The sequence below is a fragment of the Salvelinus fontinalis genome, chromosome 3 (assembly GCF_029448725.1).
Source record: "Salvelinus fontinalis isolate EN_2023a chromosome 3, ASM2944872v1, whole genome shotgun sequence".
Lineage (NCBI taxonomy): Eukaryota > Metazoa > Chordata > Actinopteri > Salmoniformes > Salmonidae > Salvelinus > Salvelinus fontinalis.
Genome location: NC_074667.1, coordinates 6,348,575 through 6,373,773, shown reverse-complemented (window position 1 = coordinate 6,373,773; position 25,199 = coordinate 6,348,575). Strand labels below are relative to the sequence as shown.

At 45.2% G+C, this 25,199-nt stretch overlaps 1 protein-coding gene across 12 annotated transcripts in view; it reads right to left on the bottom strand.

The window, feature by feature from the left end:
- The window catches only part of LOC129836932 (EVI5-like protein), a 91,568-nt gene that overhangs the window by 21,553 nt on the left and 44,816 nt on the right, over nucleotides 1-25,199 (bottom strand). For 4 of the 12 annotated variants that reach the window (XR_008756678.1, XR_008756674.1, XR_008756680.1 and 1 more), the window contains 6 exons: nucleotides 23,790-25,194; nucleotides 23,324-23,416; nucleotides 22,180-23,162; nucleotides 21,885-22,008; nucleotides 20,382-21,619; nucleotides 3,292-3,428 (listed from right to left, as the gene is read on the bottom strand). Coding sequence is in view for 4 of the 12 variants with exons in the window: in XM_055902934.1 (XP_055758909.1) it covers nucleotides 399-588; nucleotides 3,058-3,293 (426 nt within the window). In the remaining 8 variants the exon portion in view is untranslated. Of the gene's footprint in view, nucleotides 1-398; nucleotides 589-1,474; nucleotides 1,689-3,057; nucleotides 3,429-17,830; nucleotides 18,806-20,381; nucleotides 21,620-21,884; nucleotides 22,009-22,179; nucleotides 23,163-23,323; nucleotides 23,417-23,789; nucleotides 25,195-25,199 lie in introns of those variants that run through there. The other 8 variants (XM_055902934.1, XM_055902936.1, XM_055902937.1 and 5 more) reach the window with 6 other exon arrangements.

Here is a 25,199-nt window from a genome sequence, read left to right as displayed (position 1 = left end):
ATTTACAGCAACGACCTGGGGAATAGTTACAGGGGAAAGGAGGGGGATGAATAAGCCAATTGTAAACTGGGGATGATTAGGTGACCGTGATGGTATTGGGAATTTAGCCAGGACACCGGGGTTAACACCCCTACTCTTACGATAAGTGCCATAGGATCTTTAGTGACCACAGAGTCAGGACACCCATTTAATGTCCCATCCGAAAGACGGCACCCTACACAGGGCAATGTCCCCAATCACTGCCCTGGGAAATTGGGATATTATTTTTAGGCCAGAGGGAAGGGTGCCTCCTACTGGCCCTCCAACACCAATTTTCCCCATGTCCTCTCTCCATCTTCTCCCCTCTCTTCCCTTTGCTCTATCAGTCTCTTGATAACTCATCCATCCACCCCCCTCACCTTGAGCAGCTTGTCCTTCTTGCGTCTCCATTCGTCCCACTCGTTGACGATGCGTCCCCACAGGATCCAGGTGTCCTCCTCCAGGTGGGACAGGTTGGACGAGGCAGAGGAGCTGGACACCAGGGACGAGCCGCTGTTCCGCCGCGAGCCGCTCATCGAACGCATCGACTTGGAGTCCGCCTCCAGAAGTCTGGGGAGGAGGAGGGGGTATCAAGGGGTTAGAGGTCAAAGGTCGTCAGACAAGGATCATATGAGTGAATCAAGAGCCACTTATGCTTTCATTACACTAGTCTTGTTTTGATATTTTTATTGTTAATCCATGATGTTAAACTTTTCAGGCTTAATGTTATTTTCTCCTTTGCATTAAATTAGACTATCTATTTGAACCGTTTTTAATTATTACCCCATGTAGTAGAAAATCACGTGTGGGAGAATGTCATCTAAAACACTGGAGGGCACAAACAACCAGCAGTACCTTTAATACTACTACGTCAAGACACTGAGCCTTGAGCACCTCTCTGATAGTGGGCCTATTGTTGAGATACTTATCAGTGCCAAGGCCGTAGCAGCTACTCTGATAGTAGACACACATTGAGGTTGCATCCAAAATGGCAGCTTTTTCCCTATATAGTGCACTGCTTTTGACCAGAGCTCATCTGGGCCCTGGTCAAAAGTAGTGCACTACATAGGGAATAGGGTGCCATTTGGGACGCAGCCGGAGTACTGAACACATTGGCTATAATACCGTGCCAGTAACAGCAAATGTCCAGCTCACAGAGGCAAAAGAGGAAGGTTCAACAGTGCATGTTCCAGCTCTGGCATCAAAGCGTCTCACAGCTAGCCTAGCCGGCCCGCTAGGCCTTGGCCAGAAGCTCCTCCAGCCCAATGACACATCTGCTCAGTGCATCTGCTCTGAAGCTACCCACAGCGGGGAGAGGCTAACCTCTGCTACCCCATACTGACCTGGAAGCCTCATAGCAATGTGCTGGAACACAGTTGAATCGCTGGACAGTACCTGTTTGTTTGTGAGTGGTCTAAGACACTGCATCTCAGTGCAAGAGTTGTCACTGCAGTACCTGGTTCGAATCCAGGCTGCATCACATCCGGCCGTGATTGGGAGTTCCATAGGGCGGTGCACAATTGGCCCAGCGACGTCCGAGTTTGGTCGGGGTAGGCCGTCATTGTAAATAAGAATTTGTTCTTAACTGACTTGTCCAGTTGCAAACGCCATTCTCACAACAGCGAAGTGATCTTGAACGCAGCCATGCGAGACCAGTCACCAGGCACAACCTAACAGTAGGTTTCCATTGAACAAAGTTAACTCGAGAAAAGCAATGTTGCAAAAACAAAATCTTTGTGACATGTGTCATGGAAACGGCAGATATAGGAGAAATGTTCTAAAGATCAACAACATTTTTATCCGTTCAATAGGGGTGGATTTTTATTTTGTAGAACTTTCCTTATTGCAACAAATGATGGAAACAGTGTTCATCTAATAAATTATTGCCAAATTATTTTTTAAGGTAGACGAGGGGCACATCGAATCTACATTAAATTCTAAATGTCAACTACTTCCCAAATAAAACATTTTACTATAAAAAAAGAATGTTCCTTTGCAGTGACTTTCAATAATGCCTGAATTGCTTAGCGTTGCTTTTCTGGTTGCAAGTTCAAGATCTAATTATTTCAGATCTACAGGAGTGCAAGTTTCACCATGGCGACAAGGTGGCACAGGAGAATTATTAGAATATGGCAAATATTCATAAATGCTTGCATTCTATCCATGCTGGCTTTTGGGAGCTACCTCAGACATGAAACAGATAGGTGGGAGGGCATACATGGGAGGGCATACATGGGAGGGCATACATGGGAGGGCATACATGGGAGGGCATAGAGGCTGCCGCCAATTTATTAATGTGCAATTTGCCTTAAATGGATAATGGAAACATTTCAACCACTTGTGGGATGTCATTAAGTCCAGATGTTTTTAAATCGACACGACAGTTCAATGGAAACGCAACGTGGCAGGCAATTGTCACATCTATTTTCTATGCAAACGTTCTAAATGTCTACACAAAACCACTGGACAAGTTAATGGAAACATACAGGTAACTGCCTAAATAAATTACACTTGAGTAAATGAGGCATACAAAGTATACTGAAAGCAGGTGCTTCTACACAGGTGTGGTTCCTGAGTTAATTAAGCAATTAACATCCCATCATGCTTAGCATCCATGTATAAAAACGCCCAGTTGGCCTTTCATTTGGCTACCATGTCTAAAAGAAGAGATCTCAGTGACTTTGAAAGAGGAGTCTCAAAGGAGTATAGGGGGTTTAAAGCGTGTGTGTCAGTCACCAGATCTCAACCCAACTGAACACTTATGGGAGATCCTGGAGCAGTGCCTGAGACAGCCTTTTCCACCACCATCAACAAAACAATAAACTATGGAATTTCTCGTGGAAGAATGGTGTCGCATGCCTCCAACAGAGTTCCAGACACTTGTAGAATCTATGCCAAGGTGGATGGAAGCTGTTCTGGCCACTCGTGGTGGCCCAACGCCCTATTAAAGACAACTTATGTTGGTGTTTCCTTTATTTTGGCAGTTACCTGTAGCTACTGTGCAACACATGTGAACCCCTGTTCCCATCTCTTTCTCACCTGTTCTGCTCCTCCAGCTTGGCCAGCAGCTCTAGCTCGTCAGGGCTCAGGCTCTCCGAGTCAGCGGGGGAGGCGGCGGGGGCTGAGAGCATGGCATCTTGGCAAGATGAGTCCGGGCTGAGCAGGGGGCTGCCCATGGAATGGTCCATGCCAGGGGGAGAGGAGAGGGGACACTCCAGCTGGTTGGGTCCCCCTGTGGAGCCCTCTCTCTCAGGGCTGCCGCTGGGGGTGGACATGGTTGTGGTGGTGGGCACAGTGCAACGCACTGTTGGACAGGGGAGGCTGTGGCTGGGTCTCCTTACCTGTCTCCCCCGCTGTAGGGTCACCTGGTAGGGCGGTGCCGGAGCCAATCGGATCAGGGTTCCTCAAACCTGTTGTGAATTTAAAGAACATTTGAATTACGAGGACATATTCACGAGGACATACACTGAACAAAAACATGAATGCAACATGTAAAGTGTTGGTCCCATGTTTCATGAGCTGAAATAAAAGATCCCAGAAATTTTCCATATGCACAAAAAGCTTATTTCTCTTAAATTTTGTGAACAAATTTGATTACATCCCTGTTAGTGAACATTTCTCCTTTGCCAACATAAGCCATCCACCTGACAAGTGTGGCATATCAAGAGGCTGATTAAACAGCATAATCATTACACAGGTGAACCTCGTGCTGGGGTCAATAAAAGGCCACTCTAAAATGTGCAGTTGTGTCACACAACACAATGTAACAAGTTCTGAAGCAGCGTGCAATTGGCATGCTGACTGCAGGAATGTCCACCAGAGCTGTTGCCAGAGAATTGAATGCCCATTTTTCTACCGTAAGCCACCAACGTTGTTTTAGAGAATTTGGCAGTACATCCAACTGGCCTCAACTGCTGACCATGTGTATGGCGTTGTGTGGTCGAGCGGTTTGAGTGCACCATGGTAGCGGTGGGGTTATGGTATGGGCAGGCATTAGCTACATACAACGAACACAATTGCATTTGATCAATGTCAATTTGAACGCACAAAGATACCGTGACGAGATCCTGAGGCCCATTGTTGTGCCATTCATCAGCCGCCATCACCTCATGTTTCAGAATGATAATGCACAGCTCCATGTCGCAAGGATCTGTACACAATTCCTGGAAGCTGAAAATCTCAGTTCTTCCATGGCCCGCATACTCACCGATCAACGTATACTACAGCGTGTTCCACAGGAAACAATCAACAGCCTGATCAACTCTATCAGAAGGAGATGTCGCGCTGCATGAGGCAAATGGCGGTGACACCAGATACTGACTGGTTTTCTGATCCACGCCCTTACCTTCTTTTTTACGGCATCTGTGACTAACAGACACAGATCTGCATTCCCATTCATGTTAAATCCATTGATTAGTGCCTAATGAATTCATTTCAAATTGACTGATTTCCTTATATGAATTGTAACTCAGTAAAGTCTTTGAATGCATGCTGCGTTTACATTTTTGTTCAGTATACATACAGTGCATTCAGAAAGTATTCAGACCCCTTGACTTTTTCCAAATGTTGTTACTTTACAGCCTTATTCTAAAATGGATTTAAATAAAATTTAAATCTCAATCTACACACAATACCCCATAATGACAAAGCGAAAAACGGGTTTGTAGAAAGTTTTGCTAATTTATATAAAAAAAAAAAAAACGTATTACCATTCAGTATCAGTCAAAAGTTAGTACACACCTACACATTCAAGGGGGTTTTCTTTATTTTCACTATTTTAGTTTTTTTACAACTGCACTTGAAACTTTCAAAGTTCTTTAATTTCAGGATTTACTGACCTTCATGTCTTAAAAAGCAATGGACTGTAATGTCTCTTTGCTTATTTGAGCTGTTCTTGCCATAATATGGACTTGGTCTTTTACCAAATAGGGCTATCAAGTGTATACCCACCCTACCTTGTCACAACACAACTGATTGGCTCAAACACAGTAAGGAAAGAAATTTCACAAATTAACAAGGCACATCTGTTAATTGAAATGCATTCATTCCTGGTGACTACCTCATGAAGCTGGTTGAGAGAATGCCAAGAGTATGCAAAGCTGTCATCAAGGCAAAGGGTGGCGACTTTGATTTGAACAATCTCAAACATCCTTGAGATGTTTCTAAAACTTGATTCGAGTCCACCTGTGGAATATTTACTTGATTGGACATGATTTGGAAAGGCACACACCTGTCTATATAAGATCCCGTAGAGCTCCGAGACAGGATTGTGTTGAGGCACATATCTGGGGAAGGGCACCAAAACATTTTTGCAGCATTGAAGGTCCCCAAGAGTGGTCTCCATCATTCTTAAAAGGAAGAAGTTTGTAAACACCAAGACTCCTAGAGCTGCCCGCCCGGCAAAACTGAGCAATTGGGGGAGAATGCCTTGGTCAGGGAGGTGACCAAGAACCCGATGGTCACTCTGACAGAGCTCCAATTTCTCTGTGGAGATGGGAGAACCTTCCAGGAGGACAACCATCTCTATTGCACTCCAACAATCAGGCCTTTATGGTAGAGTAAAAAGACATGAATTTTACTGAGGAGTTGCTTCCATGACAGCCCACTTGGAGCTTTCCAAAAGACACCTAAAGGATGAGAAACAAGATTCTCTGGCCTGAATGCCAAGATCCACATCTGGAGGAAACCTAGCACCACCCCTACGGTGAAGCATGGTGGTGGCAGCATCATGGTGTAGGGATGTTTTTCAGTGGCAGGGACAAAGTACAGAGAAATCCTTGATGAAAACCTGCTCCAGAGTGCTCCGGACCTCAGACTGGGATGAAGGTACACCTTCCAACAGGGCAACGACCCTAAGCACACAGCCAAGACAACGCAAGAGTGGCTTCGGGACAAGTCTCTGAATGTCCTTGATTTGCCCAGCCAGAGCCCGGACTTGAACCCGATCGAACATCTATGGAGAGACCTGAAAATAGCTGTGCAGCAACGCTCCAACTTTCCCAAGTTGGATGGAAAGTTAAGTTCCTCGGCGTACACATCACGGACAAACTGAAATGGTCCACCCACAGACAGTGCGGTGAAGAAGGCGCAACAGCATCTCTTCAACCTCAGGAGGCTGAAGAAATTTGGCTTGTCACATAAAACCCTCAAACTTCTACAGATGCACAATTGAGAACATCCTGTCCGGCTATATCACCGCCTGGTACGGCAACTGCACCACCCACAACCTCAGTGCTCTAATAATGATGTTTACATACAGTTTAAGTCGGAAGTTTACATACACCTTAGCCAAATACATTTAAACTCAGTTTTTCACAATTCCTGACATTTATTCATAGTAAAAAGTCGCTTAGGTCAGTTAGGATCACCACTTTATTTTAAGAATGTGAAATGTCAGAATAATATTAGAGAGAATGATTTATTTCAGCTTTTGTTTCATTCGTCACATTCCCAGTGAGTCAGAAGTTTACTTAAACTCAATTAGTATTTGTTAGCATTGCCTTTAAATTGTTTAACTTGGGTCAAACGTTTTGGGTAGCCTTCCACAAGCTTCCCACAATAAGTTGGGTGAATTTTGGCCCATTCCTCCTGACAGAGCTGGTGTAACTGACTCAGGTTTGTAGGCCTCCTTGCTTGTACATGCTTGTTCAGTTCTGCCCACAAATTTTCTATAGGATTGAGGTTAGGGCTTTGTGATGGCCACTCCAAAACCTTGACTTTGTTGTCCTTAATCCATTTTGCCACAAGTTTGGAAGTATGTTTGGGGTCATTGTTCATTTGGAAGACCCATTTGCAACCAAGCTTTAACTTCCTGACTGATGTCTTGAGATGTTGCTTCAATTTATCCACATCATTTTCCTACTTCATGATGCCATCTATTTTGTGAAGTACACCAGTCCCTCCTGCAGCAAGGCACCTCCACAACATGATGCTGCCACCCCTGTGCTTCACGGTTGGGATGGTGTTCTTCAGCTTGCAAGCCTCCCCCTTTTCCTCCAAACATAACTATGGTCATTGTGGCCAAACAGTTCTATTTTTGTTCCTTCAGACCAGAGGATATTTCTCCAAAAAGTACAATCTTTGTCCCCATGTGCAGTTGCAAACCATAGTCTGGCTTTTATATGGCGGTTTTGGAGCAGTGGCTTCTTCCTTGCTGAGCGGCCTTTCAGGTTATGTCGATATAGGATTTGTTTTACTGTGGATATAGATACTTTTGTAACTGTTTCCTCCAGCATCTTCACAAAGTCCTTTGCTGTTGTTCTGGGATTGATTTGCACTTTTTGCACCAAAGTACGTTCATCTCTAGGAGACAGAACACGTCTCCTGCCTGAGCGGTAAGACGACTGCGTGGTCCCATGGTGTTTATACTTGCGTACTATTGTTTGTACAGATGAACGTGGTACCTTCAGGCATTTGGTAATTGCTCCCAAGGATGAAAGACTTGTGGAGGTTTAAAAAAAATAGCTGAGGTCTTGGCTGATTTCTTTAGATTTTTCCATGATGTCAAGCAAAGAGGCACTGAGTTTGAAGGTAGGCCTTGAAATACATCCACAGGTGCACCTCCAAATGACTCAAATGATGTCAATTAGCCTATCAGAAGCTTCTAAAGCTATGACATTTTCTGAAATTTTCCAAGCTGTTTAAAGGCACAGTCAACTTAGTGTATGTAAACTTCTGACCCACTGGAATTGTGATACAGTGAATTATAAGTGAAATAATCTGTCTGTAAACAATGGTTGGAAAAATGACTTGTCTCGTGCAAAGTAGATGTCCTAACCGACTTGCCAAAACTATAGTTTTTTGACAAGAAATTTGTGGAGTGGTTGAAAAACGAGTTTTATTGACTCCAACCTAGGTGTATGTATGTATTCTCCCCACTGTACAAGTATTTGACACACTGCCGATTTTGCAGGTTTTCCTACTTACAAAGCATGTAGAGGTCTGTATTCTTTTATCATAGGTACACTTCAACTGTGAGAGATGGAATCTAAAACAAAAATCCAGAAAATCACATTGTATGATTTTTAAGTAATTAATTTGCATTTTGTAGCGTAACAAAATGTGGAAAAAGTCACGAGGTCTGAATACTTTCCGAATGCACCTATGTCTCGTTAGTCAATGCTTATACGAGGTCAACTGTTGGTTGATTGCTGGGATAAATGGTTAAGTGCTCAAAGATCATTGGATTGTTTGACATTTTCATACAGAGACAATTTCTATGTCAAACACAACAAACAAAAATAATTGACATACAGTCCCTTGATTCCCATCTAAGTGAATTGATCACAGTCAATCCACAGTGAACGATATTATAGCCGTCCACTTGCTAAGGGAGTGGTTATCAGGGTGTGGGCCTGAGTCACCATGGATGATGACATCACATTCTATAATGGCCATTGTCTCACTGTGGCTCAACATTCACTTATAGTCTTCTTTATAAAGAGATTGGCCTCAAATGCCACCCTATTCTCTATAGTGCACTACTTTTGACCAGGGCTCTGGTCAAAGGAGTGCACTATATAGGAATTAGGGTGCCATTTGGGACGCACCCATTATAAGTGTATGGATTTAATGGATCATGATGTAATCCTGTATTATAAACTGGGTGGTTCGAGCCCTGAATACTGACTGGCTGAAAGCCGTGGTATATCAGACCGTATGGGTATGACAAAACATGTATTTTTACTGCTCCAATTACGTTGGTAATCAGTTTATAATAGCAATAAGGCACCTCAGAGGTTTTGTTATATAGCCAATATACCATGGATAAGGGCTGTGTCCTAGCACTCCGCGTTGCATCTTGCGTAACAGCCCTTAGCAGTGGTATATTGGCCATATACACCACACCCCCTTGGGCCTTATTGCTTAATTAGAAGTACACGGTCAACTCCCAATCATAGAAACCATCAAGGAAGGTTTTGTGTATGCTGTTGTGGTGTGTGTGTGCGCACTCAGGCTTGTGATTCACAATGTGCAACATTCTACTGGCCTATGTGAGGCGAGGCCAGGTAGGCAAGGCCTGGTACACTCTCAGTCAACTACCCTATCTCCTCCCTCTAGTAAAGCCAAGAACAGACTGTGCACCGCACAATGCAGCTACTAACCACAAAACTAATAGGGGGGGAACCATTGGTCAGTGATAAACCAGAGGTCCCGCTGCTACTGTTTTTTTTTTTTTTTCACCAGGTAGGCAAGTTGAGAACAAGTTCTCATTTACAATTGCGACCTGGCCAAGATAAAGCAAAGCAGTTCGACACATACAACAACACAGAGTTACACATGGAGTAAAACAAACATACAGTCAATAATACAGTAGAAAAATAAGTCTATATACAATGTGAGCAAATGAGGTGAGATAAGGTAGGTAAAGGCAAAAAATGCCCATGGTGGCGAAGTAAATACAATATAGCAAGTAAAACACTGGAATGGTAGATTTGCAGTGGAAGAATGTGCAAAGTAGAGATAGAAATAATGGGGTGCAAAGAAGCAAAATAAATAAATAAATAAATACAGTAGGGGAAGAGGTAGTTGTTTGGGCTAAATTATAGATGGGCTATGTACAGGTGCAGTAATCTGTGAGCTGCTCTGACAGCTGGTGCTTAAAGCTAGTGAGGGAGATAAGTGTTTCCAGTTTCAGAGATTTTTGTAGTTCGTTCCAGTCATTGGCAGCAGAGAACTGGAAGGTGAGGCAGCCAAAGGAGGAATTGGTTTTGGGGGTGACCAGAGAGATATACCTGCTGGAGGTGGGTGCTGAGATAAGGGGGACTTTACCTAGCAGGGTCTTGTAGATGACCTGGAGCAAGTGGGTTTGGCGACGAGTATGAAGCGAGGGCCAGCCAACGAGAGCGTACAGGTCGCAGTGGTGGGTAGTATATGGGGCTTTGGTGACAAAACGGATGGCACTGTGATAGACTGCATCCAATTTATTGAGTAGGGTATTGGAGGCAATTTTGTAAATGACATCGCCGAAGTCGAGGATCGGTAGGATGGTCAGTTTTATGAGGGTATGTTTGGCAGCATGAGTGAAGGATGCTTTGTTGCGAAATAGGGAGCCAATTCTAGATTTAACTTTGTATTGGAGATGTTTGATGTGAGTCTGGAAGGAGAGTTTACAGTCTAACCAGACACCTAGGTATTTGTAGTTGTCCACATATTCTAAGTCAAAACCGTCCAGAGTAGTGATGCTGGACGGGCGGGCAGGTGCAGGTGGCGATCGGTTGAATAGCATGCATTTAGTTTTACTTGTATTTAAGAGCAGTTGGAGGCCACGGAAGGAGAGTTGTATGGCATTGAAGCTCGTCTGGAGGGTTGTTAACACAGTGTCCAAAGGGCCAGAAGTATACAGAATGGTGTCGTCTGCGTAGAGGTGGATCAGAGACTCACCAGGAGCAAGAGCGACATCATTGATGTATACAGAGAAGAGAGTCGGCCCAAGAATTGAACCCTGTGGCACCCCCATAGAGACTGTCAGAGGCCCGGACAAAAGGCCCCCCGATTTGACACACTGAACTCTATCAGAGAAGTAGTTGGTGAACCAGGCGAGGCAATCATTTGAGAAACCAAGGCTATCGAGTCTGCCGATGAGGATGTGGTGATTGACAGAGTCGAAAGCCTTGGCCAGGTCAATGAATACGGCTGCACAGTATTGTTTCTTATCGTTGGCGGTTAAGATATCGTTTAGGACCTTGAGCGTGGCTGACGTGCACCCATGACCAGCTCTGAAACCAGATTGCATAGCGGAGAAGGTGCGGTGGGATTCGAAATGGTCGGTAATCTGTTTGTTGACTTGGCTTTCGAAGACCTTAGAAAGGCAGGGTAGGATAGATATAGGTCTGAAGCAGTTTGGGTCAAGAGTGTCCCCCCCTTTGAAGAGGGGGATGACCGCAGCTGCTTTCCAATCTTTGGGAATCTCAGACGACACGAGAGAGAGGTTGAACAGGCTAGTAATAGGGGTTGCAATAATTTTGGCAGATAGTTTTAGAAAGAAAGGGTCCAGATTGTCTAGCCCGGCTGATTTGTAGGGGTCCAGATTTTGCAGCTCATTCAGAACATGAGCTGACTGGATTTGGGAGAAGGAGAAATGGGGAAGGCTTGGGCGAGTTGCTGTGGGGGGGTGCAGTGCTGTTGACCGGGGTAGGGGTAGCCAGGTGGAAAGCATGGCCAGCCGTAGAAAAATGCTTACTGAAATTCTCAATTATAGTAGATTTATCGGTGGTGACAGAATTTCCTATCCTCAGTGCAGTGGGCAGCTGGGAGGAGGTGTCCTTATTCTCCATAGACTTTACAGTGTCCCAGAACTTTTTTGAGTTTGTGTTGCAGGAAGCAAATTTCTGCATGAAAAAGCTAGCCTTGGCTTTTCTAACTGCCTGTGTATATTGGTTTCCAACTTCCCTGAAAAGTTGCATATCACGGGGGCTGTTCGATACTAATGCAGAATGCCATAGGATGTTTTTGTGTTGGTTAAGAGCAGTCAGGTCTGGAGAGAACCAAGGGCTATATCTGTTCCTGGTTCTAAATGTATTGAATGGGGCATGCTTATTTAAGATGGTGAGAAAGGCATTTAAAAAAAATAACCAGGCATCCTCTACTGACTGGATGAGGTCAATATCCTTCCAGGATACCCGGGCCAGGTCGATTAGAAAGGCCTGCTCGCTGAAGTGTTTCAGGGAGCATTTGACAGTGATGAGTGGAGGTCGTTTGACCGCTGACCCATTACAGATGCAGGCAGTGATCGCTGAGATCTTGGTTGAAAACAGCAGAGGTGTATTTACAGGGCAAGTTGGTTAGGATGATATCTATGAGGGTGCCCGTGTTTACGGCTATGGGGTGGTACCTGGTAGGTTCATTGAGGGCATCAAGCTTGTTTAACCATGTTAACCATGAAGGTAGCAACGCTGCTCAGCAGTTCCTCTCTGCACTCCTGTCTGTGGCAGCCAAGCTGCACCATAGAAATGGAATTACTAGAATGAGAATCCCATTGGGTGCAGCCAAATGGCGATGGCCTGGGTTGTTTCATGTTCTACTCATTCTAGTTCTATGGTGTTTACACTCCTGTCTGTGGCAGCCAGGCAGCACCATAGAAATAGAATTACTAGAATGAAAAAGAAAACCTTGACAGCCTCATAGTCATGGCAATTTGACTGCACCCTCATAGCATTTCCATTCTAGTGATTCTGTTTCTATGGACAGAAGTACAGCCCTGGCCTGCATCATGTATGGGAGCGCTATTACTGGGTAAGCCGAGCTGGTGGCCCCAATCCACATAGAGGGAGAGGAGAGAGAGGCCTAAACCCAAGCCGAGGGTAATTCAGCATACATTTGACAAATGGAATCCCTGAATGTAGGGCTTATGCACATCTGCAAGTGAGATGAGGGGAATGGGCTAGCCATCATCGGAATGCTGAACAGCTCTATGACTACAACTCACACACACACACACACACCCTAGCTGTTTTAATATCAGCCATAGTCACACTGATACACACGTCTACTGAAGCACGACAACAAGGAAAACAGAAAAACTGCCCAAAGAAGAAGAGAAAAAAGATTGTTTGAAGGGAAAAAACTGCAGAGGGATGGAGGGACAAGGACACCATTCATGTGCTGGGAGAGGCCAATCAAAAGAGCCATTAACTAGCATGAGACCAATTGCATCAGAAGAAGAGCAGCGGCTCAGGAAAACGGGCGTCCCGAAACCATCACAATACTCCCTCAAAATGACATGTAGCTAGTTCCTCCAAAACAATGTAACAATAGCAACAGAGAAAAGTTGTTCATGTGTAGCCTAATTTTATCAAAGCTAATCTTATGACACTAGAAATACTGAACTTTAACCCTTGATATTTCTCACGACTGCTCACTGTGACGATGGAAATGCATATACAGTTGAAGTCGGAAGTTTACATTCACTTAGGTTGGAGTCATTAAAACAAATTTTTCAACCACTCCACAAATTTCATGTTAACAAACTATAGTTTTGGCAAGTCGGTTAGGACATCTACTTTGTGCATGACACAAGTCATTTTCCATCAATTGTTGACAGACAGATTATTTCACTTAAATCACAATTCCAGTGGGTCAGATGTTTACATACACTAAGTTAACTGTGCCTTTAAACAGCTTGGAAAATTCCAGATAATTAAGTCATGGCTTTAGAAGCTTCTGATAGGCTAATTGGCATCATTGAGTCAATTGGAGGTGTACCTGTGGATGTATTCAAGGCCTACCTTCAAACGCAGTGCCTCTGTTTGACATCATGGGAAAATTTAAAGAAATCAGCCAAGACCCCAGAAAAAAAATTGTAGACCTCCACAATTCTGGTACATCCTTGGGAGCAATTTCCAAATGCCTGAAGGTACCACGTTCATCTGTACAAACATTAGTACGCAAGAATAAACACCATGGGACCATGCAGCCGTCATACCTCTCAGGAAGGAGACTCATTCTGTCTCCTAGAGATGAGCGTACTTTGGTGCGAAAAGTGCAAATCAATCCCAGAACAACAGCAAAGGACCTTGTGAATATGCTGGAGGAAACCGGTACAAAAGTATCTATATCCACAGTAAAACAAGTCCTATATCGACATAACCTGAAAGGCCGCTCAGCAAGGAAGAAGCCACTGCTCCAAAGCTGCATAAAAAAGCCAGACTATGGTTTGCAACTGCACATGGGGACAAAGATCGTACTTTTTGGAGAAATGTCCTCTGGTCTGATGAAACAAAAATAGAACTGTTTGGCCATAATGACCATTGTTATGTTTGGAGGAAAAATGGGAGGCTTGCAAGCCGAAGAACACCATCCCAACCGTGAAGCAGGGGTGGCGGCATCATGTTGTGGGGGTGCTTTGCTGCAGGAGGGACTAGTGTACTTCACAAAATAGATGGCTTCATAAGGACGGAAAATGATGTGGCTATATTGAGCAACATCTCAAGACATCAGTCCGGAAGTTTAAGCTAGGTTGCAAATGAGGCTTCCAAATGGACAATGACCCCAAGCATACTTCCAAAGTTGTGGCAAAATGGCTTAAGGGCAACAAAGTCAAGGTATCACAAAACCCTGACCTCAATCCTTTAGAAAATGTATGGGTAGAACTGAAAAAGCATATGCGAGCAAGGAGGCCTACAAATCTGACTCAGTTACACCAGCTCTGTCAGGAAGAACAGGCCAAAATTCACCCAACTTATTGGGTGACCCAAGTTAAACAATTTAAAGGCAACGCTACCAAATACTAATTCAGTGTATGTAAAACATCTGACCCACTGGGAATGTGATGAAAGAAATAAAAGCTGAAATAAATAATTCTCTCTACTATTATTCGGAAATTTCACATTCTTAAAATAAAGTGGTGATCCTAACTGACCTAAGACAGGGAATTTTTACTAGAATTAAATGTCAGGAATTGTGAAAAACTGAGTTTAAATGTATTTGGCTAAGGTGTATATAAATGTCCGACTTCAACTGTAGTTACCTTTTAAGAAACCAATGCAAGAAATAACCTTAACATCTCTGAAAATATAACACTAGTCTCCCTCTGAAAACAAATCCCCTAAATTACTGGCATCCCCATGTGTCATCTCACCAGGAATCATTCCAGTCCAGCTACAGTTGGATGTACACCAGAGGGGGTATACAGCAATGTCATTGAAGCCAGGCTGTAATCCAAACCCTGTGAGTCATGCTAGACTACAGCAATATGTGGGACAATTGCTGCTCTGGCTATCAGTGTATTAAATCTCTCTAAGGGTAACGGTAGGACAACAAAAAAATGGCACTGACTGTAGCTGAATGCAGAAGTTCTCCTATTTAGTGTGTCTGGAGGTGGTATGTTGTGCTTCCCAAATGGCACCCTATATAGTGCACTACTTTTGATCAGAGCCATTTGGGCCCTGGTTAAAAGTACTGCACTATTTAAGGAATAGGGTGCAATTTGAGACACCACCATGGTGAACTTGGGACTGCAGAGTACTGGAGATGGAGATAGCCTTGGGGGAACAAAGGCTGTACCCAACACATGAGGGAGCTTCAATGTGAGCCCTGTTGTGTGTGTGTGTAAACAGCAGCTTCACCCTTGCCATGAATGGGGCAGCTTCAATGTGAGCACTGTGTTGTGCCTATGCACGAGTTTGTATGTAAACCGCTATCCACGTGCACAATTATCACATTGTGTGTGCGCCTCAGCGCGTCCTATCCTCGCTTCCACTGTCCACAGCAACAGACAGACCTATTGTACCTCCAACTACCAACCCTCTCTATCCCCCATTTCTCCCCCCGAACCCCTAATCCACCCATCCCTTCCCCTCTCTCCCTCCTTGTACGTCCTGTGCCTCCCCCTCAGGCCATGCTTGACATCAAGGGCAGCCCCCACGCTAAACCCCCAGTCCTACCTCCTGTACGCCCTAACCTCGCTGTTGCTACATCTCATTTACAGCTTTGTTCCCTTCTGTCCGCTGACACGTGGCTTGTTCCTCAACGCCACAACATCCAAGTGCATGCGACTGGCAGCATCCAAAATGGCAACCTGTGATCTATATAGTGTGCTACCTGGGAATGGGCCCTGGTCAAAAGTAGTCCACTATGTAGTGCCCAGTTCTTCTCCCACTCTGGTGTCTAGGGTTAGTATTATGAACCCTGTGCTCTTCTAACGTCACTGTTGTTGACATATTCCCTCTGATTCTGTAATGGCTGCATATTAACCATTGTCTCTAATATGCTTGACCTCCCCTAGTCATCCAAAATCGTCATGGCAATGACAGCCTGGTCTCCACATGACCTTCCTTGACAAAGTAAATTATATATACATTCATTATATCGGCCATGACTAGGCGAGGTACAGCAGATGTTATCTAGAATCGAGATGAATCTAATGAATAAGTTGCTTTGACGGTAAACTTGAATGATGACCAGACACATTTGAGCTAATTAGAATGACATGTCATCCGGTGAAGCTCCCTCAGACTACCCAAGTTCCCTAAACGTAAGCACATTCAGAACAAGAATTGCTTCCTGAATTCCTAGTTTAGCTATAAGCGCCCTCCTGATAATCACATTTCCATGAATACCAAGGGGAACATGGCTTTAACATGGCTTTAACATGGCTTTAAAATACACATTTCCACCATCCTCCCTCCAAACAAATTCAAAAGCAATGCGATGTGACTAATAATTTATTCTGCAATGGTAGTGAGTGTTTTGTCAGAGGGGGGCTAGGCCAATCTGACCCTGATCAGGTGATTCATTAAGATACAGATTAAAAGGATCACCAGCACTGCTGCGTCATCCTCAAACGGATTACAAACAGATTAAACACTGTACACCAACATAACCCAGGGTGCCCTTGCATTTGCCTAGGCATTAACAGAAAATACACACATAAACGATACATGGGATGTCCGTGGGATTGGTTTAAGCCTCACTTTCCCACAGTAGATGAACCAACCAGATCCCCTTTTCTGGGGCACTGATCCAAACTGATCTGGGGCCAGTATAGTTAGTGCGGCATCAAACAGAAACCATCTGACCTATTACTGGCACACCTATGCCACTTTAGTTCAATAGCCACGGGACATTGTGTCACCAGTTGATTGTGTGTTCATTCAGCTCTATTTTAAAGCCATATGAAACCTCCCTCTGGGGTTTCAGAACAGGTCTGGATAGTTTACCACACACAGTGGAATGGGCCAATAGAGCGGTGACGTTAATTATACTCCCAGAGAGAGTGAACTGTGAACTGAGGTGAATCATTCCTGTACATTACCAGACACCAGTGATCCTAGAAAACAAGTGCAACCAAGACAACAGCTCTGGTGAAATGGTTGCCCAGGCTTGTTTATCATAATAAAGGGCAAGGCCCTGTTCACCTGACTAGGTGGGGAAATAGATAGGGGGGCGTGGTAGTGGGCGTGACCAACGGCGCCTTCTCCGACAAACATTTTTAGAGGCCCTCCCATGGCAGCGGAGATAAAATGTTGCTGTTTTAAAGCAAATTTGTCTGCTATTCGCAATTCTAGACATTGTGCCATGGGGAAGAGAACACATTTTACAGTTTTAAAGCTAGTTTCCTGAAATTCTATACATTCTGCTATGTCTTATGTTGTGTTATTATGCTACACTACATGACCAAAAGCTTGTCAAACATCTCATTACAAAATCATGAGCATTAATATAGAGTTGGTCCCCACTTTGCTGCTATAACAGCCTCCACTCTTCTGGGAAGGCTTTCCACTTGATATTGGAACATTGCTGCGGGGACTTGCTTCCATTTAGCCACAAATGCATTAGTGAGGTTGGGCAATGATGCTGGGCAATTAGGCCTGGCTCGCAGTTGGCGTTCCAATTCATTCCAAAGCTGTTCGATGGGGTTAAGGTCAGGGCTCTGTGCAGGGCAGTCCAGTTATTCCACACCAACCTCAACAAACCATTTCTGTTTGGAACTCCCTTTATGCACGGGGGCATTGTCATGTTGAAACAGGAAAGGTCCTTCCCCAAGCTGTTGCCACAAAGTTGGAAGCACAGAATCATCTAGAATGTCATTGTATGCTGTAGCGTTAAGATTTCCCTTCGCTGGAACTAAGGGGCCTATCCCGAACCATGAAAAAGAGCCCCAGACCATTCATTATTCCTCCTCCAAACTTTAGTTGGCACAATGCATTGTGGCAGGTAGCGTACTCCTGGCTTCCGCCAAACCCAGATTTGTCCTTCGGTCTGCCAACTAGTGGAGGGTGATTCATCACTCCAGAGAATGCGTTTCCACTGCTCCAGAGTCCAATGGCAGCAAGCTTTACGCTAATCTGGCCAATGCTTGGCATTGCGCATGGTGATCTTAGGCTTGTGCACGGCTGCTCGGCCATGGAAACCCCTTTCACGAAGCTCTGGATGAACAGTTCTTATGCTGACGTTGCTTCCAGAGACAGTTGGGAACTCGGTAGTAAGTGTTGCAACCGAGGACAGATTATTTTTATGCACTACGTGCTTCAACACTCAACGGTCCCATTCTGTGTGTTTGTGTGGCCTACTACTTTGTGGCTGAGCCGTTGTTGCTCCTAGCCGTTTCCAATTCACAATAACAGCACTTACAGTTGACCAGGGCAGCTCTAGCAGGGCAGACATTTGACAAACAGACTTGTTGGAAAGGTGGCATCCTATGATAGTGCCACGTTGAAAGTCACTGAACTTGACGGTAAGGCCATTCTACTGCCAACGTTTGTCTATGGAGATTGCATGACTGTGTGCTCGATTTTATACATCTGTCAGCTGAAATGTTCGATCCACAAATTTGAAGTGGTGTCCACATACTTTTGTATATATAGTGTATCTGAGTGACTCAAACATGATATCAAAATCAATGGGGGCCCCATGCCAAGACATTTGGAGAATTTTAGTGGAAACACTGCCATGTTGTTTTTGTATTATCACCCCTCTAGTATGTAATGTCTCTGAAACAATACAGTTATACTGATCTGTAGCATCCTGTATCTGGGCAAATAATGGCTTGCTTTGTGAGTAACTTTAACTAGTTACCATTCTATTACCGCTTGATTCCGTGCTGTAATGTAAAGTGCTACCAAAATGACAGGAACAACAGACTAGAAGGGAGCTTGTAGTAGCTGCAGTAGGGCAGGATACTGGAGTTTTAGGCTTGGTATGTCAGGTCATGGAGTTGCTCCCAGTATCTCAGCGTCAGCAGCACAGCAGGATAATGGAGTGGAACCTTTAGCACAGGGCAGGCCTCTGCTGATCGCTACAGCCAACCAACCACAGTGAGAGAGTCATTGTGACGAACAGATAGAACCTGTCAGAGATGCAGAGACAGACATACAGAACCTGACAGCAATCCAGACAGACACAGACATCAGGACAGCTAGATGATATCCCTCCCCCCTACTACCACGGCCCTTATTGTGGCAATCAGCAGTTTGTACAGCAGAAGCACGCCACAGCCAAGCCGGTGTAAAACACAAAGACTGTTAATTTGACATCACAAAGGCCTATTAGCTTACCATTCATTCACAGTTCACCTCAGCATGGATTGCTGTAGCAACAGCAAGTAGCAGGGATGATGAGAAAGAAGTGAGGTTTACACAGCTGTGTGTGAATGCCAACTGTCACTTTTACTGAGCTGTAATGTTCAAATGCCCCATCTGCGTGTGTGTGTGGTAAACGGGTATAGCATTTCTTTTCAAAACAAGGTCATGGGGATGTGTGAAGATCAGATAATTGTTTTCTTGAGAGCCCATGTGTTTCACTCTCTGTATGGTGAGTGCATTTCCTAGATAAGGCTAAAAGCAATGACTTGATTTCTCACTCAACACACCCTGTGCTGGTGAAATCTACCCAGCGCTTTCACTTGGTGGTGTCTCTAGTCTGTTTTATTCCACCGTTTATAATATTAACCATAATTGGTCTGAAATGCAAGGTCATTTATTCCTTGAATAGTAGTCCCCAAAAGAGACTGAATGCAGACGCCTGGGGCAGAATACTTCACTTGTTTATTGTCAGCCATAATACCCCTTCCATAATAAAATGTTAGCTGCAATTCATGCTAATGTTTGAGATCTTTCATCCTCATTATATTTGAGTAAAGCCAACCCAAGGCACATCCATTTCTGACTACAATATTGTAACGGCTGTAGCATGCCTTCACGAGCAAAACGCATACATCTGAAGGACAAATAACCTGCGTTGTATAGGCTACAAAGAACTGGCTGAGGATGTAATTCCGTGGGTTTATGCCTGTTTCAGTTTATGTTTGTGTGATGGCACTTAGCCCGGATTTCAGGCAAATATGCTGATGCATATGGCTGCTACCTGTACAACACGCTCTCGCGCTGCAGATGATGCTTCAGCAACTGTCACCAATTCAAATGGCAGCTCAAGCCTATGTCTTGCCGTGCAATGTGACAAGAAGAAGGCCATTCAAACATTGCAACGATTGTAAAACGATATATGAAATTGAGGCCGCGCAGGGGAAGAGGCCACAATGTATCCTCTTATTTCTGTGCGTAAAACAGTAGCCTACCGAAAAATAACGGGGTTGTAGCCTATTTCGGCTATTTTCTTTTTCGCTTGCCTTCCCTTTCATTTGAGGGGCCTATTCGCTTTCCGGAAATATGCAAATGAAGACCACTGTATTAATTCGACAAGAGAGAAATGGAGCAGTATCAGCCCCGCTGTCGCTGAGTAACCTCTGATGAAGATTAAGGCTTCCTCAATGTAACAATACACAGGGTCTATGTGCTTTGTTTTGGAGAATAAACGTAAACTTCGCTCGATCCATCTACATGCATGACAAATGTTTCTGTGACACATGCAATTATAACAAGAACAACAGTAAATAATACATTTATGAATAAAACAGCAATGCCTACCTGAATGTTCCCATAATCGAATCGGCTCTTGCTCGTAGCTGCTATGTCATGCCAACACACGGACACCACGAAACTAGCACAGAATAAAACCTTCACAATGTCGACTTCACCGCTTTATTAAAAATACAGTACGAAATGCTACGCCGAAGCCATCGCTCGTGCTGCTGTTTTATTAGAAAATGCGAACTCGCACAGCTGTCCGTCTGTCGGCGCTTCCTCAAGAAGACCTATAACCAGCTACAACTACTAGACGGGGCGCTGTCCACCCTTTCTCCCCTGTCCTCCCCAACTATGTAATAATACAAATAAGGCAGACATAAAAATTGCTTTAAACAGCAGCGTCAATCATAAGTAGAAATCATAAACAGAATGGAGTGCTTCAGAGTTTCTACACCTTTTGCCTTGAGGTGGTACAGACACACCAATCAGATTACAACACAGACATGATTGACATGTCTAAAGCCAATGAATTGGCTTAATTAAGGTATCCTTTGTAGTGACACCGCAATTATCCACTCATGTCTATTCTTTATTCTGCGGGGAGGCGGGGCTTGCAGGTGTCATCGGCATACAGTGGTGTGCTTACTGTATGGTATTGAGCATAGTGTATTAGAGATGTATTCCCTCTCAAGAAAGATAAAATGCGGGAATTATTCAAATGTGACTCTTATTATGTAAATTGCAATTAGGTTAGGGCATTTAGCCTATACCTATATAGCGACAGGTAGCCTAAAAAATCTGTCGTTCTGCCCCTGAACAAGGCAGTTAACCCAATGTTCCTAGGTCATCATTGAAAATAAGAATTTGTTCTAAACTGACTTGCCTAGTTAAATAAAGGTACACATAAAAATAATGACTGGCACAGTGAACATACTCATTACAATGATACTGTAGACAGTACACAGCAAATTGACCTTAAGAATCTATAGCATGCAGGTGGGTCTGTAAAAAAAAGTAAAAAAGAAGATCAAAATAGCTGCAAGTTGTGTTTATTAAGTTAAAATGGGGGGGTAATAAAATGGGTTGTGAGTAGCGGGGTTGTCTCCCTCTTCTGATGGCTCTGATGTTTTTTTAGAAAGTGGGTTGGGGGAGGTGGCATCAGGGTTTCCAAAACCCGTCTCTGCATAGTTACTTTTTGCATCTTTTTTTGCAGGGGAAGCAAAATAGTTTTGCCAGGGCAGCTGTGATCCGCGGGAAGAGAGCCTGTTTTTTCTTCGGCTCATCTGCAGCCATAGTACCTGAATAGGTGACAGAGAACAGGGCATGAAATCAGGCTCGTGTTCATTAAGGCACACAGTAGCAAAATGTTTTGAAACAGAAAACAAAAACAAGCATTTGTTATTGGCAAGTTCAAGAAAGTTCCTCCCTGTTTTAGTCTGTTCTCTTCCCTTTAGTGGCTAATGAATAAGACCCTGATAATTTCATCATAGTCTCCCGTCCTTACATTACAATAGTGTGCTGAAGACAGATGCACATGTTGACTGAAAAGAAGTGAGGACTTACTATCATTGCCAAGAGGAGACACCTTGTTCTTCTTCTGGTCCTTGTTATTACCTCGCTTCTTCTTTCCTGACTTCCTCACTTCTTCCTTAATAGCCTCTTCCTTCTCCTTCTGCTTCTCCTTCTCCTTAGTAGAGAGAGAAACAGATTTGAGTCCATGCCTCACAATCAAACAGCCCAAATAACTAAACGATCTACTGGTTCTTGTCTGTCTCACATGTGTGGAGGTGATGTACTCGAGGTCTGTTAAGAGGGCACAGCTGATGGACTCGGTGCTCTCAGAAATTTAGCTAATTACCTGGGACTTCTCAGAGATGGCTGAGCTTACAATGGTCTTCTCCAAACCAGTGCTGTCATCAGCCATCTCCTCTAGGTCCTCTTCAAGGGTTTCCCTCCGGGCCAGGAGCTCCTCGGTGAGTGTGATATCACTCCTTGAGGACGTTGAGGAGTGTGACCTCCCACTAGCACGGCTCCTCCTGGCTCCAAAATGGCAGTCGGAACTCCAGTCCTCGGAATAGTCATCTATGACTTGTGTGATGGTGTCCGCCATGCACCTGATGGCTCCCTCGCCACCAGAGCGTGCGGCACGCAGTTGAGCCCGGTTGGAGTCCGAACGCAGGGACAATCTTTGAGCTGCAGTCTTCACGATGGCCTTCACCGCATCCTCCCCAATGAATTGGATGCTCTCCTCCAGGCCAAAGACGACAGAGATGTTAGCATACTTAAGGGCATGCCGGACCTCCAGAAAGAGATCCTTCATCAGCCTGAAGGGGTCATTGGCCCTCCTTGTCTGGGGGGACTCTGAGGCCTCCAGTCGGCACATGATGCCGTGGAGGATAAACTTCAGGGTCTGGGGGCTTATGACGGTGGCCCAGGGAGTGCTGCAAATGAGGATGTCCTCTTCAATAAGATTCTTGCCTGGTAGGAGGGAGGGAATCTTCTCAAGGGCCTTGGTGGGCATCAGGGAGCTGTCACTCACGTCGGACACCTCAGCTTCTCCCACCTCTTCTTCCAGGGTCTGGGAAGGAGCTGCCCGTGCTGCATGGGTGGTCGTCACAGAGTTGTCCTTCATGGAGGTGCTGGGCACTACCTCTTCTTCATCCAGGCAGGGTCTGGGCAGAAAAACATCCAGAGTCTGGGCAGGAGCTGCCCATGCTGCCTGGGTTGAGGTGGAGGGTTTAGGGTATGAGACAGTCATGGCACTCACTACTACCTCCTCTTCTTCGGGTGAAGAGGGACATTGAGAGTCAGGGAACCTTTCCCTGGCACCGGAATCCAATCCTAAGAAAACACACTCATATTCTGAAATGGTTCAAAGCCACATTCATGTATAACACTATGCAGTATCTGGCACATTTACTATAATGGTAATACACTGGTTATTACACAGGTTATTACATTGTTATTACTGGTCATATGGGTAAAACAGGTTATAAGTGTACCTTTCTGGATGATGAGCCTGGCCTTGTAATCGTTGTTGCAGGTACTGTTCAGGATGTCTCCCACCCTGGAGGTCAGGACCTGGCAGACGGCCCCTAGTCAAATCAACATTTATTTAATACAGGGGTGTCAAACTCATTCCATGGGGGGCCGAGTGTCTGCAGGTTTTAGTTTTTTCCTTTCAATTAAGACCTAGACAACCAGGTGAGAGGAGTTTCTTACTAATCAGTGACCTTAATTCATCAATCAAGGGTGGAGTGAAAACCTTCAGAAACCCGGCCTTCTATAGAATGAATTTGACATTGATTCAAAGTAATACTTCACACATAAAATGTCTCCAAACACTGTATAGAAAAATAAGAAAAAAAGAGGAGAGAGAAAATGAAAATACAATTACTGACAATAAGGGAAAAGAAAGAAGGGGAATATGCGGGTGCAAAAGACGGTAAAAACAACATAATAACTAACCTAGTGCCTCCTTGTTGTCATCGGAGAGGGAGAGGGAGCCGGAGGACTGGAGGGTCTGGAGTCTGCCCTTCTCCAACAGAGCGGCCCACCTCCCACGGGACTCTGCCAACTCCTCCTCCCCAAGCCCACTTGACCAGGTGGAGTCGCTGTCCCACAACTCCTCCTCGCTGGATGTGGGGGTGTTCCCCCAGCCGTCCCTATACATCCAGTTGAAATTGTCATTCCACATAATGTCTCTACCTGGTGGGGTGGTCGGCAGACCCAAGAAGTTCTCCAGCAGATTCTTAATGGCACGTTGGATGAACATGTACAGCACGTCGGTGAAGAATTCATTGGAGAGCCTACGGTTGGCAGCCAGGTCTTTCAGGATGGGCTCGGACCTGCTCTGGCGGGCCATTGGCCTCCTGCCCATACCGCTGTCTAGAAGCATCTGATACACCTTGCAGATGAGCTCCTTCCCAAAGTAGTGGACCTTCCCCCTGAAGATCCTGTTGACCAGCCTCCATGAGGACAGGATCTGCCCCAGGGGCTCCACTGCCTTAATGTCCATGATGTCATTCAGTGAAACATCATCCTCACTGCTGAACTCCTGGTGGAGTTCCCGGTCAGTGTCGGAGTGCGCCAGATGAACAATAACATCAAAGATGTTACTGGCTGTGACTCCTGCCTCTCTGTGGCCGGTGGTGGGAATGGTGGTCTGGCTACAACTTCTGCCGCCATGCCCAGACCGGGGAATGCTGGGAGTGCTGGCAGTCTGGGTCTCGTCCATCTCCCCAGCAGGGCTGCTGGTCTCCCCAACTTCCCCTGGCCTCTCCCCAAACAGGGCAAAGACAGGGAGGGACCCCTCGCTAAGGACTTTATGGACGTCACTTCCCTTGGGACTCCTCACTGACCCCAGTTCTCCCAACTCTGTTGGTGACCCAGGGCGTCTCCCATTTCGGCTGTTGTTGCCTCTTCCAGACCTAATGTGGTAGATGCGTCCGGCGGCCTCCTGGGCACTCTCACATGCGCCCCTGAACAGCTCTGAGAAGATGCTGGAGAGCTTCTCTTCGGTCAGAGTGATGCCTGGATGGGTGTTCTCCAGGTCATCCTCACCAGAAGAGAAGAGGTCCTCCTGGGCCCTTTTCAGGATGTTACTCACAGACAGATCTGCTATGCCCTGAAGCTCCTTGTCGGTCTCAGAAGGGGGAGTGGGCGGCTGCCCGCCCAGGAGCCTTCCCTTCGGCTCAGAACTCCGCTGGTGGAACTTTTCAGAGATGATCTGGAGCACACCTGACCCCCAGCGGAATGAGTCTGACGACTCTGGTCTGGAGGTCCTGTGCAGAGCCATCACTGGGAGGAACACCTCACTGGAGACACACACCACCCACTCGATGACTTCGTCCAGGTCGCCTATTGTCACGTTCTTAG